General features: G+C 38.1%; 1 protein-coding gene across 3 annotated transcripts in view; it reads right to left on the reverse strand.

The window, feature by feature from the left end:
• Nucleotides 1-2,001: 2,001 nt before the first annotated feature.
• Nucleotides 2,002-13,639, reverse strand: part of specc1 (sperm antigen with calponin homology and coiled-coil domains 1) — a 64,279-nt gene continuing 52,641 nt past the window's right edge. For all 3 annotated transcript variants that reach the window (XM_079449147.1, XM_079449146.1, XM_079449148.1), the window contains 3 exons: nucleotides 7,482-7,598; nucleotides 6,890-6,949; nucleotides 2,002-2,940 (listed from right to left, as the gene is read on the reverse strand). In XM_079449147.1, coding sequence (XP_079305273.1) covers nucleotides 2,851-2,940; nucleotides 6,890-6,949; nucleotides 7,482-7,598 — 267 coding nt within the window. In that variant the 3' untranslated portion in view covers nucleotides 2,002-2,850. The remainder of the gene's footprint in view (nucleotides 2,941-6,889; nucleotides 6,950-7,481; nucleotides 7,599-13,639) is intronic.

Genomic DNA, 13,639 nt, shown 5'->3' on the forward strand with positions numbered 1-13,639 from the left:
TTTCATGCAGCTCGCGGAAAACCGAAAAACCTCTTGCGCCGTACATGACAGTTCACGAGCACGCCCACCCGCTCGTGCACGAGCTGTCAGACAGAAAGGTAATATTACAGTTGTACAGATGATGCGTTTGGTTTGTTTGTTAACACTGTCTGTTCAGGTCAGAAGCCACACGACGGGGTTTTACAAATAAACGCATTTCATTACGCACGAAAACAAGAAGTATTGAGTGAAAGATGTGCGTTTTTATGCAATATGCACGAGATGCTTCTGATGAGATGCCCTGCAGGACTAAAGTACTTGATCATAAAGCGCGATGTTAATGCCTCATTCATTCATAAACTATTTTGCATTTATTTCTTATTTGTTACACACAAATGCAATAAGCACAAGGCAACATGTTAATATGATTTAATATAAATGAATGTTGCATGCAAATATTAAAATGACATATTGCATGCTGTAAAACGCCTGCTTTGTAAATTGAAATGTTTTCAGTCTTTATTGATGTGTCAGGCATTGATGGCATAAATGTTTGCTGAATCTACACAAAGCATCTGAGAGTGTGTGGAGTATTTCAGAGAAGATCTTGGAATGTGTAATGAGGGAGTGAAGCGATAACATCGGGTAACTCCTAAAGATTTACACTATGGACTATTTGTATCTCTATGGGCTGAATCAATACACATCTGTTTTACTGCTTCTGCAGACCTTTTAACCCGTTAACTGTCACTGTTCCATATATGGAACACCTGAGTTTGCTTCAATATTGTGCATGGAATTTCTAGTCGAATCATGACAAACTATATATTTTTGGAAAGGTCTAAGACTCTAGAATACAATTCTTTTTGGTGTTTTTTCAAATAATTTATTCAGGAAGAGTAATTGTTTCTTTTTTACGAAGAGTGTGCTTAGATTTGTTAATGTCCTTTCACTTGTCACCGTTCCGTATACGGAACACCCATGTTTGCTTCCATATTTTTGTGATAATTCTGATCTTCTTATGACAAACTATATATCGTCGGAAAGGTCTGAGACTCTACAATACATATTTTATGATATTTTTATAAAATAAAGTATGTAGGAAATGAAATTGATGCATAAAGGACGAGAGTGTGTATCAAAAATAAATACATTCCGTGGAACACCAACATTTACATCAATACTGTGCATGTAAATTCTTATCTTATCATTACAAACTTTATATTGTTGGAAAAGCAAAATAAACTAGATTACACATTTGATCAGTGTTTAGAAGAACAATCTATTTAGGAAGATAAATGGATACATAAATGATAATTGATTCATAAATTAGTGTGCATCAAAAGCATATTATACAAAAATATTCATATTTTTTTTGTTTTTATGTTGTTTCTGTGCTTTTGTAGTTTTTAATTGTGTCTGGTATGTGGAAGAGTAAAATAAAGCATCTCAATGTCCTTTGTGGTCAAATATTAGTTCAAGTGTTAAAACCAATGGAAGTCTATGGGGCCCCTAAAGGATTTAGGTGGTATGGCGGCTAAAAAACTTTACAGACCCCTCAAAATTTTATGTATCATGACCAAACTTGATACAACACTTGTTGACCCTTGGGACTTTGACCTTCGAGAAAAAAAAATCTGATTTGAATTTTTTAATTGTCTTTTTTATTATTTTTTATACCCTAAACCTTTTATTTATTTATTTTTATAATAAACATAACAAAATCCCTTTCCAAAAATACATTATTTGGTGTGATATTTTTTTTTAGGACTAATCTTCTAATTGTCTTCTTTCAAACAAGACCAACTGTAGGTCTTTATTCCAAAGATTTCATGAGTTACAGCCATTTTAATTCCAACAGTGCGTTTTCATGTGAATGCTCAAAAAGGGCCCTGACGTGGAACAGGTTAACAGAACTATAAAACCAGTACGACTCCTTCATCTGTCAAAACACTTTCTCACTTGTTTTTTCTTCACGTTACATCAGCCAGCTCTATTCCTCATGATTCATGACAACAAACAATCAGGCAAAACACTTTATTACCGTTAACCATAAAGCAAACACATACACACTCATTCACAAATGTTCAATAGTATAAAGTTCATAAATAGCATTTCCATAAGATGCAGTACAAAACATTTCTGCGAGTGCTGTCAGCTATTACAACTGAAAACAGAAACGCATTTGACATATTTTACTCTCATCCCAAAATATGTTTTTTGCACGTCCATTCCTGCTTTCTGGCACAGAATGTATCGCTGGCACGCTCCTTATTGTATTCTTATTGATATTAGTTCGTTTAAACACACCCAATGTCATTTAAACAGGCACAATGAACATTAAATAATCAATAGTCTCATAGTATTCAATCAGAGATTGACTTTCTGACTTGCTTTCAGCGTGATAGCGAAATGGTCTTAGTGTTTGGATGCTTTGATAAATTGAGAGATTTTCAATGAAATGTGTCAAAACTACAGAAACATTTCCATCAAAGCAAATTCAATTCATTTTCATAGCGTAGTCCTTAAAATAATTTGCGGAAAAACGTTAAAAATACTTTCTAGGTGTATTAATATATGTGTATATTTATGTAACAATACTGTCTTCATAAAGATTAACGCTTGCAAAATATGCCAAATACTAAACAACTACATCATGTGTTAATGCAAGACTGCAGTCACTTCAAACAATAAGTTAAATCCAAATTCAAAACGGATCGTCGGTCAGAGAAGATGTTTCTATATGCTGGTGGCATTACGAGAAGAATCTGACTGTGTGTGTTTCCAACAATTAAAGAACTGGACTAAACTGAACCGATGCAGAAAAGTGCTTTGGTGCCGCTTCTCTCTTCCCCATCCTTCTGCTCAGAATTACGTCTCAAAGTACTTGTAGATCTGAGACACATACTGCATCACCCTCTGCCAGTCTGGTCGGTCCGTGTGCATCAATTCATCTATGTCCTACACAGAGAGAGAAAAAGCATTTAGCTAAAGGCATTTTACCTGGAAGAGACGTTTTGATAGACAGTTAATACTTGATCCTCATGTGATTATAAACAGAAGCGAACAGGACGAATGTCTTTCACAGACTGCCAGAGGTTGTGACATCCATAAGGCACACAGGTCTCTTCTCCTCTAAGGAAGAGCGATTGTGCTGGAAATTGGATTTTCCAGGCATCCGCTAATGTTGCGGTGATGAGATATGAGGATTATGGCTTTAAGAGAGCAGGTCAGAGAGCTTAACTTTAGCATTAAGAGGTCATAATGATCACATGTGCAGGAGCCAATTACATCACATCCACAGGGCACATATTACAGGCAGTCAGGAGCACAGATCTCCACCCAAATCCACAGTCAATATAGCAGACGTCCATACATTATGAGTCCGAAGGATGATGTCTGTGATGCTCAGAGGAAATCAAAATCCGGTTAGGTAAATTATGCTTTTTTGTTTCGTTCTGTGAACTACGAACAATATTTCTCCCAAATTAAAAAACATATATTTGTGTCTATTTGCATTTATTTGCAGAAAATGAAAACCGGAGAACAGGTGAAAACAACAGTAAATATGCTCTGTATTTTTCAGATCTCAAATACTGCACAGAAAAAGTTCACATCCACTTACAAGTAATTTTCCTGTATTTAGGAAAAAATATGTTTTATGTGAAGAGGAGGTTTGACTGAAATGACCACAATACAAATGCTAATTAAATCAAAATGTATGCTGGTCTCGTCATTTTTGCCGGAGCTGTATTTAGCTTTGCGTACCGATATATCTTATAAATCTATATAATTTATCACATATTTAACTATCCAGAATTTGTGTGATATCGTGTGCTACACGGCTAAAGCTATTTTCTGTATGTCTTTCATTTAAGTCAATTACATTTGTGTTAAACCGGCCTCATTGTTTTTTCTACATCCTAGTATTGGCTATTATAAATGCATATGGGTCTTTCTGTTCTTCACATACAGCAAAAGCTTATAAGATGCACGGCGGGCTCTATATTCTAAAGCCGTGCGATAAACAGTCAGAAATTTCAAGCATTCTCGTACCGTATAACACATTTTTCTATACTTGAAATGTGTGGCATCCCGCTCAAGACACCATGCTTAAGTTATTACTAACTGCCTTGATATTCTCATCAGCCATATCGTATGTGTCCATATCGTCTAGTGGATTTTTCTGTAGTATCCGTGGCTGTGTAGGATCCCACAGAATCATTAAAGATTTACAGGTCATTTTAAAAAAGCCCCAGCGGGCGGTGATGCATTTGGACACGTTCCCCTGCATCTTCTCACCATTCTCTTTCTCAGCACACACGTTTTCAATGCCGAGTTATATCAACAGCGCATATACGCGATAGGAAGAAGTAACACAAATCTAACATGTTCGGCCCTGACGTTTGCTCTCTTTCTGGTTTGCTCAAGCACAAAATATTGTGCTGACCAGCGGTCTTCTAAAGCCCATGCTGTCAACGCCTGTGAAGAGCTTGAGCTCATTTCAATAGCATCACGTACACAGATAGATGTTGCATGTGTTTGATGTGTGTCTGTGAGCCAAGACGGCTGCAAGACACGAATTTAACCATCATGAGCAATATGTGCCCCCTCAAAATATTGTCAATACAGCTCCAGGTCACTAATCAAACGGTCTTTTGAATGAAAGGCATTGCACAAAGCAACACATCACAGACAGAATAATTTAGCGAGGTCTGGATATTGTGTTGAATCTATACAATACAATTCATACAAAACAGATTATTTTTAGCCATCTCTAATAGAAACTGATGCCTGATATAAATTATAACACCATTTATCTCAATAGTGCCCTTGTGAACAAAAGAGATGCATTTATCGACTTTCTCCATTCATAATCACCATCCATTAGCTTTTCTGCTGTATAAGCGGCTCTTCTTAGGTCATTGATGCTTAAGAACCTTTCAAGGGTTCTCAAGGGCACATTATCAGGAGCAGTGAGATGGGTCATTACGTCCATTCATCGTCATTTCTGCTCCTGTTAGTCCATGTTCAACACGGTCAACACTGATAGTCCAGAATTCAGCACACACACATGTAAATGAATGTCGTGTGACTTGATAAGACGTGATCAGTCACTACATCTACTGATGATAGTGATTCAATAGCAGGACTAAGAAAACCATCTAAAGTACTAAGAAACTCTAAGCCACCATTTTATAGTAAAACTGACATTAATATTTAAAGGTCCAGTGCATGACGTTTAGCGGCCTCTAGTGGTGAGATTGGGAATGGCAACAAATGGCTCACTCCAGCGCTCACCTCTCCCGTTCAAAGCACTACGGTGGCTGACACAGGACTAAGATGTCGTCACGTGTTCGCTCCTTTATTGAAGGGGATCATGTATTTATGAAAAACGCTCTGTAGCAGTTTGGGCTACTGTAGAAACAACATCAGCGGTATATGAAGATAGAAAAAGATCATTTTAAGTTGATAAAACGCTTCTTTATATAAAGTCTTTATGCACCTCTGAACACAGTTATGTATATTATACAGGGCTGTACGTTAACTTTTTTGGCAAATAGCGATTCTTTAGTTTTTCCCAAATTCGTATTTTCCTTTAAAAGGGAGTTCTGTATCTTCAATACTTTACTATACAGTAGTAAACACATTTGTACATAAAAATGCTGTTGTATACTATAGTATTTACTACATTCAACTGCAGTAAAATTCGTCTAAATAGCATATTTGAACATTACTATAGTAAATATTAAAGTATACTATAGTGTTAACTACAGTTTATGAATTTACTACAAGTAAATCATCTTTCATCTGGTTGAAATTCATCTGGTTGATGATTCATCTCACTTTCTTCTTTAAAATTTACGCCATGACGCCATTATGTGAATGTTCTGTCTCTTGTAGGTAAATGGCATTGTATAATCTTTAAGTATGGCATTGGCGGCTGAATGTTTGGCTGCATCTTGCCGTTACGGTGCATACGCAAACTATGTGTCTGTAAATGTGTTAGTCTGGATCAAACGCACCACGATGTGATTCACGATGTGCAAATTACTTTTATGGAACACCGAAGGTTATTAAGTATCACTTTGTGTTTCCTGTTATCAATATTTGTTTTACACTATTGTGTCATTTGACCAAACGTTTACAGAATTAAAAATTCACTTTGATTTGATTTTAATCGCGACCAGATGCATCCAAAATAAACGTTTGTGTTTACATAATATAAGTCTGTGTACTGTGCATGTTAATTTTGTATTTATAAAGAAATACACATACATGCCTTTATTCACAAAAAATGTTAAATGAAAAATGAATGATAGAAAAAGAAATAAACATGTACTAATCATTCAAATTATTGGTAAATATAAATAGACGCATGCAAATACTTCCTAAATATGTACTGTATATGTGTAAGCGTCTTTAAATACACATGAATATGCACAGTACACAGACATATATTATGTAAAACACAAACTGTTATTCTAGAAGCGATTAATCACAATTAATCGTTTGGAAGGCCCTACAAAATACACCAATTTTATTGAGAAATGTTGGTGGTACCTGGTATAAAGTTTCGAAAGTGACTTTCATCGAGTCCAATAATATTAATACATTTACATTACATTTCAAACGCTATATATATAAAAATGTTTAAATACAGTTTGAATACAAGTAATTTAAATTGAATAAAAAACTAATATAATTCTCAGCACAAAACATAAAGATGCGTTCGTAAATGCCTTCCCTAGACTTTCTTTCCTGGCTTTCCTGTGGCTCAGTGGTTATAGCATTGAGGTCATGAGTTCGCTTCCAGGGATTGCACAAAGTCAGACACAACTGTATAGTACAATGCAATGTAAGTCGCTTTGGAAAAAAGCGTTTGCCAAATGCATAAATGTAAACTCACCAGAGAGGGTTTGATACCGATGCTTTCAGCTGCCTGGAAAGCCAGTGTGAGATTTCTGCCCTTTAAAAAAAAAACGAGATTCTATTTAGCAAAACTAGCAACTGACCATCTTAATATTTATAACAGTTAAAAAAATAGATGCGAGTTCTCCAGCAACACTTAAAGCCCTCCAAAACATGATGAACGTGCCATACACTAGGCCTTTTGCTAGCCTTGACATTCACAACACACTCGACGTGAATAATTCAAAAGCATAATGTCTTCCTGTAATCACTATTATACTTATGGCTACGATATGTCACAGCTCTGAAGACCTCGGCTCTTTGTATGTGCATGTGTGATTGAATGAGGACACGGCAAGGCGAGGGCCGTTTGTTTGTCTTGTACGTAGGGTGTACGCCGCTCTATATGCCATCTGTTTATGTATTCTGTCAACAGTACTGTACAGAAGGCAGTAATTCAATACAAGCGACAGGTCAGCGGAGGGGAAGCGTTGCCTGTTAACATGTTGTGTACCATCAAAAAGAGAGAGAGGGATTGAGCCTGGAGACTAATCGCTGCTGTAACCTCCAACGGATGTGTGCGTGTGTACCTTGTCCTGGCTGATAAGTTCCTGGTAAGGGATGTGTGCTGGTAGATAGGTGTGCAACAGAGCACAAAACGCCAGGCCGTCGCTCCAACTACTGCTGAAGTTTGTCACATCTATATTCTGCAAGAAAATGAGAAAAATTGAACATGTCTGTATGCTATGTCACATGCCTGTGTCCTCAAAAATGTAAATGTGGTCAACACTTATGAACCCTTTTTCCTTTCTTATGACAGTGGAACACAAAAGAAGATATTTCGAGAAATGGAGGTCAAAGGAGTTGTTTGGATGTTGTTTGTTACTTAAAAAAATATTCCAACTTCCTCCTGCAAGGGGAAATACGTCAACGCAGGCAAGAAAAATGCTCTTGTCAAAGCATCTTTATGTGACTTATGTAAAAGAGGAAAAGAACAGGTTAAAGGGTGTCTCAAACCCAAAACAGTGTGTGACAGAAGACACAACGGAAGTGGAGATGGACCCCACAATCTGTTATCTTATTGTCTTTTACCAGAAGTCCTGTCCTGTCCGCTATGTCATTCTTCATTGTGTGAACGCGTGCATGTTTGAGTTTGGGAACGGGGCAAAGGTCCTTTGACGGTTCTCTTGGGCTCAGCCCCCAAAAGCCCCTTATGAGCCCTCAGAGTCCCAACACGCCACAAATATCTTTTGATTTAGAATCAGATGTTAGATTTGAAAGGAGACCCCGATACGAGCTCGGTCCTCAACTGGGCCGCTGGGGCTGAGTTGAAAGGGGAAGAGAAGTTCATTAGCCGGGTCAGAAGGTCGGCAGTATGGACGTCACCCACATGAGGAATCCCACCATCTGTGCGACGCGTTGTTGGGCGACATCTTTTGACATTTTCTCTCAGGTGTGCTCGGATGTTCGGCATCTTCACACTGATCCAACAAATGTCAACAAACATAGAGTTGGCGGTTAGATTTATTGTGTTGGGAATTATAACTGTTACATTGCATCAATAAACACCAAGAAACATACACATGGTGAGAGACGAAGAGCATATTGTAACAAGGTTCAATAAAAGAAAGGAAGGAGGTGGGAACCGGCGAACGTAAAACAGACTTTTAATATAACAAATAAACAACAAAACCAAAAGTTTATAAAACATAACATAAAGAAATTCAAATATAATAAAACATAACATAAAGTCCAGGCCTGGTCCTCTCTCGCCCTTCCCTGTTGTCGCTCCTCACGCCGTTCGCCCACGGCTCTCATCCCGCGCTGCTCGCCACAAATATATATTGCATTTCCATGCTTTCCGTGTAATACAGTAAGAGGGTTTTAAAAAAGTTTAAATATTTTCATCTGGATGCGGCGCCTACGTGCCTCCGAAAAAGGAGCCTGTTACATGGAATGCGTGTCCTGACAACGTTGCTCCCTTTTTGAGAGGCGATTGCTGCGGATCAACATTTAAAACAAAGAACTTTTGAATGTGCAAAAGAAGTAAAATGTGAACATCGCCTTACACGCATCGACTCAAACTATCTGCTTGTTTAGTCTGATGTCACGCACCACTGCTTCTAGGTCCAAACGCTCTATTAGATGTTAAAGGCATACAACAAAACACACGCTACACTGTAAAACCGGATGAGTTGGGAATACAAAACAAATGTGTTCCCTCCAAAAAAAATATTTTGAACTTTCATATTTTTATTTAAGATCTTAATAAGTGTGACTTCATCCTCCTCATGAAACTAAGTAGACATCACTTATTTTTAAGTGCACAAACATGTATTTTGAAGTGAACAAAAATTCTTTCAGTTTCTTTATTTAACATATTTCTTAGTGCATAAATCAAACACCTTAACTTGTGCAAGAAGAGACTGATCTCAGAACTGACATTAGCGCAGTCATTGCTCACTGGTGACATCACACAAGTAATAAACACTCATGGCATCCTGTAAAACTATCGGAAAACTACAAACCTTTATCTTCATAAACGAAATCCCAGACGACCGGACAGTCATTCAATTTCTATAAATTATTTAAATATTGATGTTGGAGATTCCCTGTGCCTGGAGACTGTAGTGTACACCGTGAGTTTGTTAAATAAATACAGAACAGTAGTCCTTACATCACAACTTAACAAGCAAATTTTACGAGATTAAATTGTAATTCGTTTAAAACATGCAATATTAGATAAAAGCAAAACCTGAGTACGAATGAGATTACAAATTACCATCATTGCTCTTCTTCAAAACATTTTATTCAACAGAGTAGATGACCTATTCCTTCAACTAACTGACCAAAAAGGCGCACTAAATTCACAGTACATTAGAGTACACACAAAAATCAGTATGTACACATGTACTCAACCAGTCCCTAGAAACAGCAAAACCCACTGAATTGTGCTGGACTTGTGTTTATTTTAACATTCCGTTATGAGAATGACCCTGAACACATGCGGAACGTTCTGCTCTTCTATTGATTTCCTAAGGGCTCCTTCTATCTGTCGGAGGACATGTACCATCACACAGACAGACATTCCTCACATGCCGGCGCTGTATCTTTAGCAGAGGTGGTCCGAGACCCCGATTACACACACACGAGCAAATAAACACCAAGAGGTGTGTTTGTGTGCTGGGCGCAGGAATGCCGGGAGTGAGGCGGTGAGGCACGGAGTCACATCCTGGTCAGCGTGCATGTGAGGGTGACGGGGGGAGGATAATGTCACCAGAACGGAGAGGAGGAGTATGAATGTTATAAAAACACCAGCCTCCGTCGATGCACCATAAAGCAAACACAGCGTCCCGCGCACCGGAAATCACCTTCTGCTCTCTTCAATAGAAAGACGAGTCAGGGAACGAGAGGATAAACGCTGGTGGTTTTCCATAAGCGTTGGCTAACCGATGTGCTTTGCTTTTCAGCCAGAACAGAAGGCAAATGTATTTTCAGTCGCTGCAGTGAGAATAGAAAGCCAGCTCATGCTGGTTTGTGGTGGTGAGCCTCAATTGAAAACAAGTCTTTAGTCTTAGACAGCGTAATTGTACGTGTGTCACATTACCACTTCAGCTGCTCACACGCTGGGTTGAGTAGAGTTGCTTTATAGTGATGTGCGATGTGCATAGATGTGCACCGGCCCTTTAAAACACACTAGCTCATGCACTTTAATTGCCTGTTGAGAGCAAATACACACACATGCACACACACACTGTCAACACAACCGTGACATGTAATAGCTATGAGAATGACAGGAACACACACCCATAAGAATAAAATACAGATGAGATCTATGCAATTTATCCTGGACTTTAAAGGACAGCGAAGTCTCATCTGCGTCTCAGATCAAGTTCAGACATCTAATAAATGTCTCTGTCATTCGAGTTTCAAAAGAGATCAGATTTGTCAAGTCTGCCATCAGAAGTCAAATATTGTTGAAGATCTCAATATGAACCCTGTTGAAAAAAACAGCATATGCTGGTGAGGTAGGTTTTGAAGGATGGAAGCTGGTTTAATGTGGTCCTAAGCCAGATCAGGACCAGTTTAAACCAGAAAATGTCCAGATTAAACCAGCACAAACCAGCTACCATGCTTCAAACCCGGCATATGTAGTTTTTTACAGCAGAGAACTCAAACACTTCTCTTCTCTTCAAATATACCCAAATCCACATTATTTTACCTCTACAATCAACATTCATTTTACACCTCGATTCTGATTATATTTATTCTTTCAAAACCCTCATATGATTCTCGTTTCCTGTTTACACTACTGGTATTTGGGGTCAGTATGACCCCAACAATTGATGGAGTAATTGTAAAAAATATAAACATTTTTAATAATACAAATGATATATATACTGTATTTCTTGTTTACTTGTCACCTATACATTAATGCTGTGATTTGGGAGATTTGAAGTACTTTTGTACCTATTTACTACAAAATTCCTCAACTATACCATTAGCTTAAATGTGAAATATTATATTTTTATGAAAACATCACTTAAATGATTATCCAAATTGAATTAAAGGTGAAGAATTGTGCAATGTCAGCTTTGCTGCTGAAGAGTGATGACATGTGTATAACAACGCAAAAACACTTCCTGTGTCCTTGTAAACTTAATCACAAAAACAAAACATAATAACTGATGATATTTTAAAAAGAAACAAATTGCCAAAAGGTAAGGGTGATGGTAAGGTTTAGGGAATAGAATATACTGTTTGTACAGCATAAAAATCATACGTAGAGTCCTTGTAAACCACATATACAAGTGAGTGTGTGCGCGTGAACATGTCTTTTCTTCATTGCATATGTGCTCTAGTACCAGGTGTTCATTTCCGTATGGCAATTACATTGAAATGTTTTGTTTTACAAATTAAACAAATGCATTTTTTAGCATTTAACATTCATTTTCAATTGGGGTCACATTGACCCCAAATACCATATTGATGACATTTTTCTTTACATACCTCCAGAACAACTGAATCAAGCCCAGGCTTTTTTATGTGAATATAGATAGGAAATGTAGAAAAGTCACAAAATCTTATTCGACTGAGATGAAGGTAACCAATTTTTTTAACTAAGGACAGTTTAATAAAGAGAAACATCAAAGTTGGATCTTTAAGGACAGCTCTTTCCACCAACAAAAGCATACAGTGATGCACAACCCGTCAAACCACAAAAAACGAATAAAGTCATTCATATTTGTACTGGCATTGGTTTAGCTGAATCTGTGTTCTCCACGCCTCTGGATGAGGACAATAAATACAGGTGGTGGAGAAATCTGAGGTTAGAGAGGGCTAAGACACAAATAAACTAGAAGCGACAGGGTCAGAGCTCCTCAAACAGTTCAGCGCTGTCCGTCTGACCTCTCAGACGCGCCGGTAATCGCTCTTAGATCTTAACTCGCTCATGAGGAGGTGAAGAAAAGAAGGTGAATCCTAACCGACTGCATGATGGACAGATCGGTCAATGACTTTATTATCAGGAAGTGTCGCGTCCGGCACCGTTCCTTGTTATTAAGGGATATCCCTCAGATTTATTGTAAGTGAATTTGAACCCGTGATCTGTGGTAACTTGTTAGAAAGACGAGTAATGAAACCTTAAATGCAATAGCTTGATGAGGATTAATATGCTACTAGTTTTATATATGATGGGACTTTTCACATGGTGGATGCCATAGGAAGAAACAAAATACTTTCATACAGAACTGAGCGATATTTTGTAACCAGAAAATAATGGAGATTGTTGTCGTCTAAAATTAAAATAAAAGTTATATAAAACTTACATTTAAGTTCACAACGGTAAGCTTTCAATAATGATTTATAATTCCAGCTGTCTGGTCGGGTTTTGGAGCAAATGTCGGTTGTTTTTGTAACGCAGGTAAAGAAAAGTACATAAATCAAAGTAAAATTTTACGTTTTAAACAGAGAGAAGCGAAAGTTACATCCTGGTTATACAAAATGCTAAAAATGTCCCCCTAGGCGACGCCCTGGCAACCGGCCACAATGTCCGAATAGGCCCGCAGCTGGTTCTGCACGGTTGAGCGGCGCTCGTGTTTTCTCAGAAAGCACACAAATTTAATCTGACAATTTTAGAGCTCTTAGAAAAAGCGGCATGTGAGGAAGTACAGTGTTTTCAGACATTGTTTGGTCTGGTATTTCTGGATCAAAGTGTCGATGAAGCACCACGGTAAGGAAAACATCTGTGCGCTCGTTTCCAAGAATACCGGCCCTACAAGAAGCTCTACATGTGCGAGAAGAAGAGAAGCGGAGGAAGAAGGCCTCCACTTCCGGCGTCTTCCCCTATCTTGAAGCGTTATACCCCATATTTCTGTATTTCCAAAGGCCATTCTTCATCTCTAAATCTGCCCGGAACGTCCCGAACCCCCAGCGGTGCTGTTTGTGTTTGTCTGAGGGAATGAGAACGACAGAGGGAGGCGGATGCAGTTCAGGCCCAGCTGATTCCTCTGTTTGAAGCGGCCCGCCGACCCCCTGTTTTCATTTCTTATTGTCTTCATCCTGAACAAACAGCTCCGGGGACGGATTTTTGTTTGGATTATTTGGGAAAAAATGCAGCTGACCTAAATAAAGTCCTTCAAAGAAAGTTAAAAAAAGGTCTACAGTGGGAAAAGATTTTTCGGGAAATAATATTGCGAAGGATTACGTTTTGGGGTGAGAAGTTCTTGTTTAAGCCACCGAGTCATTT

This window comes from Barbatula barbatula (assembly GCF_947034865.1).
Source record: "Barbatula barbatula genome assembly, chromosome: 2".
NCBI classification, from domain to species: domain Eukaryota; kingdom Metazoa; phylum Chordata; class Actinopteri; order Cypriniformes; family Nemacheilidae; genus Barbatula; species Barbatula barbatula.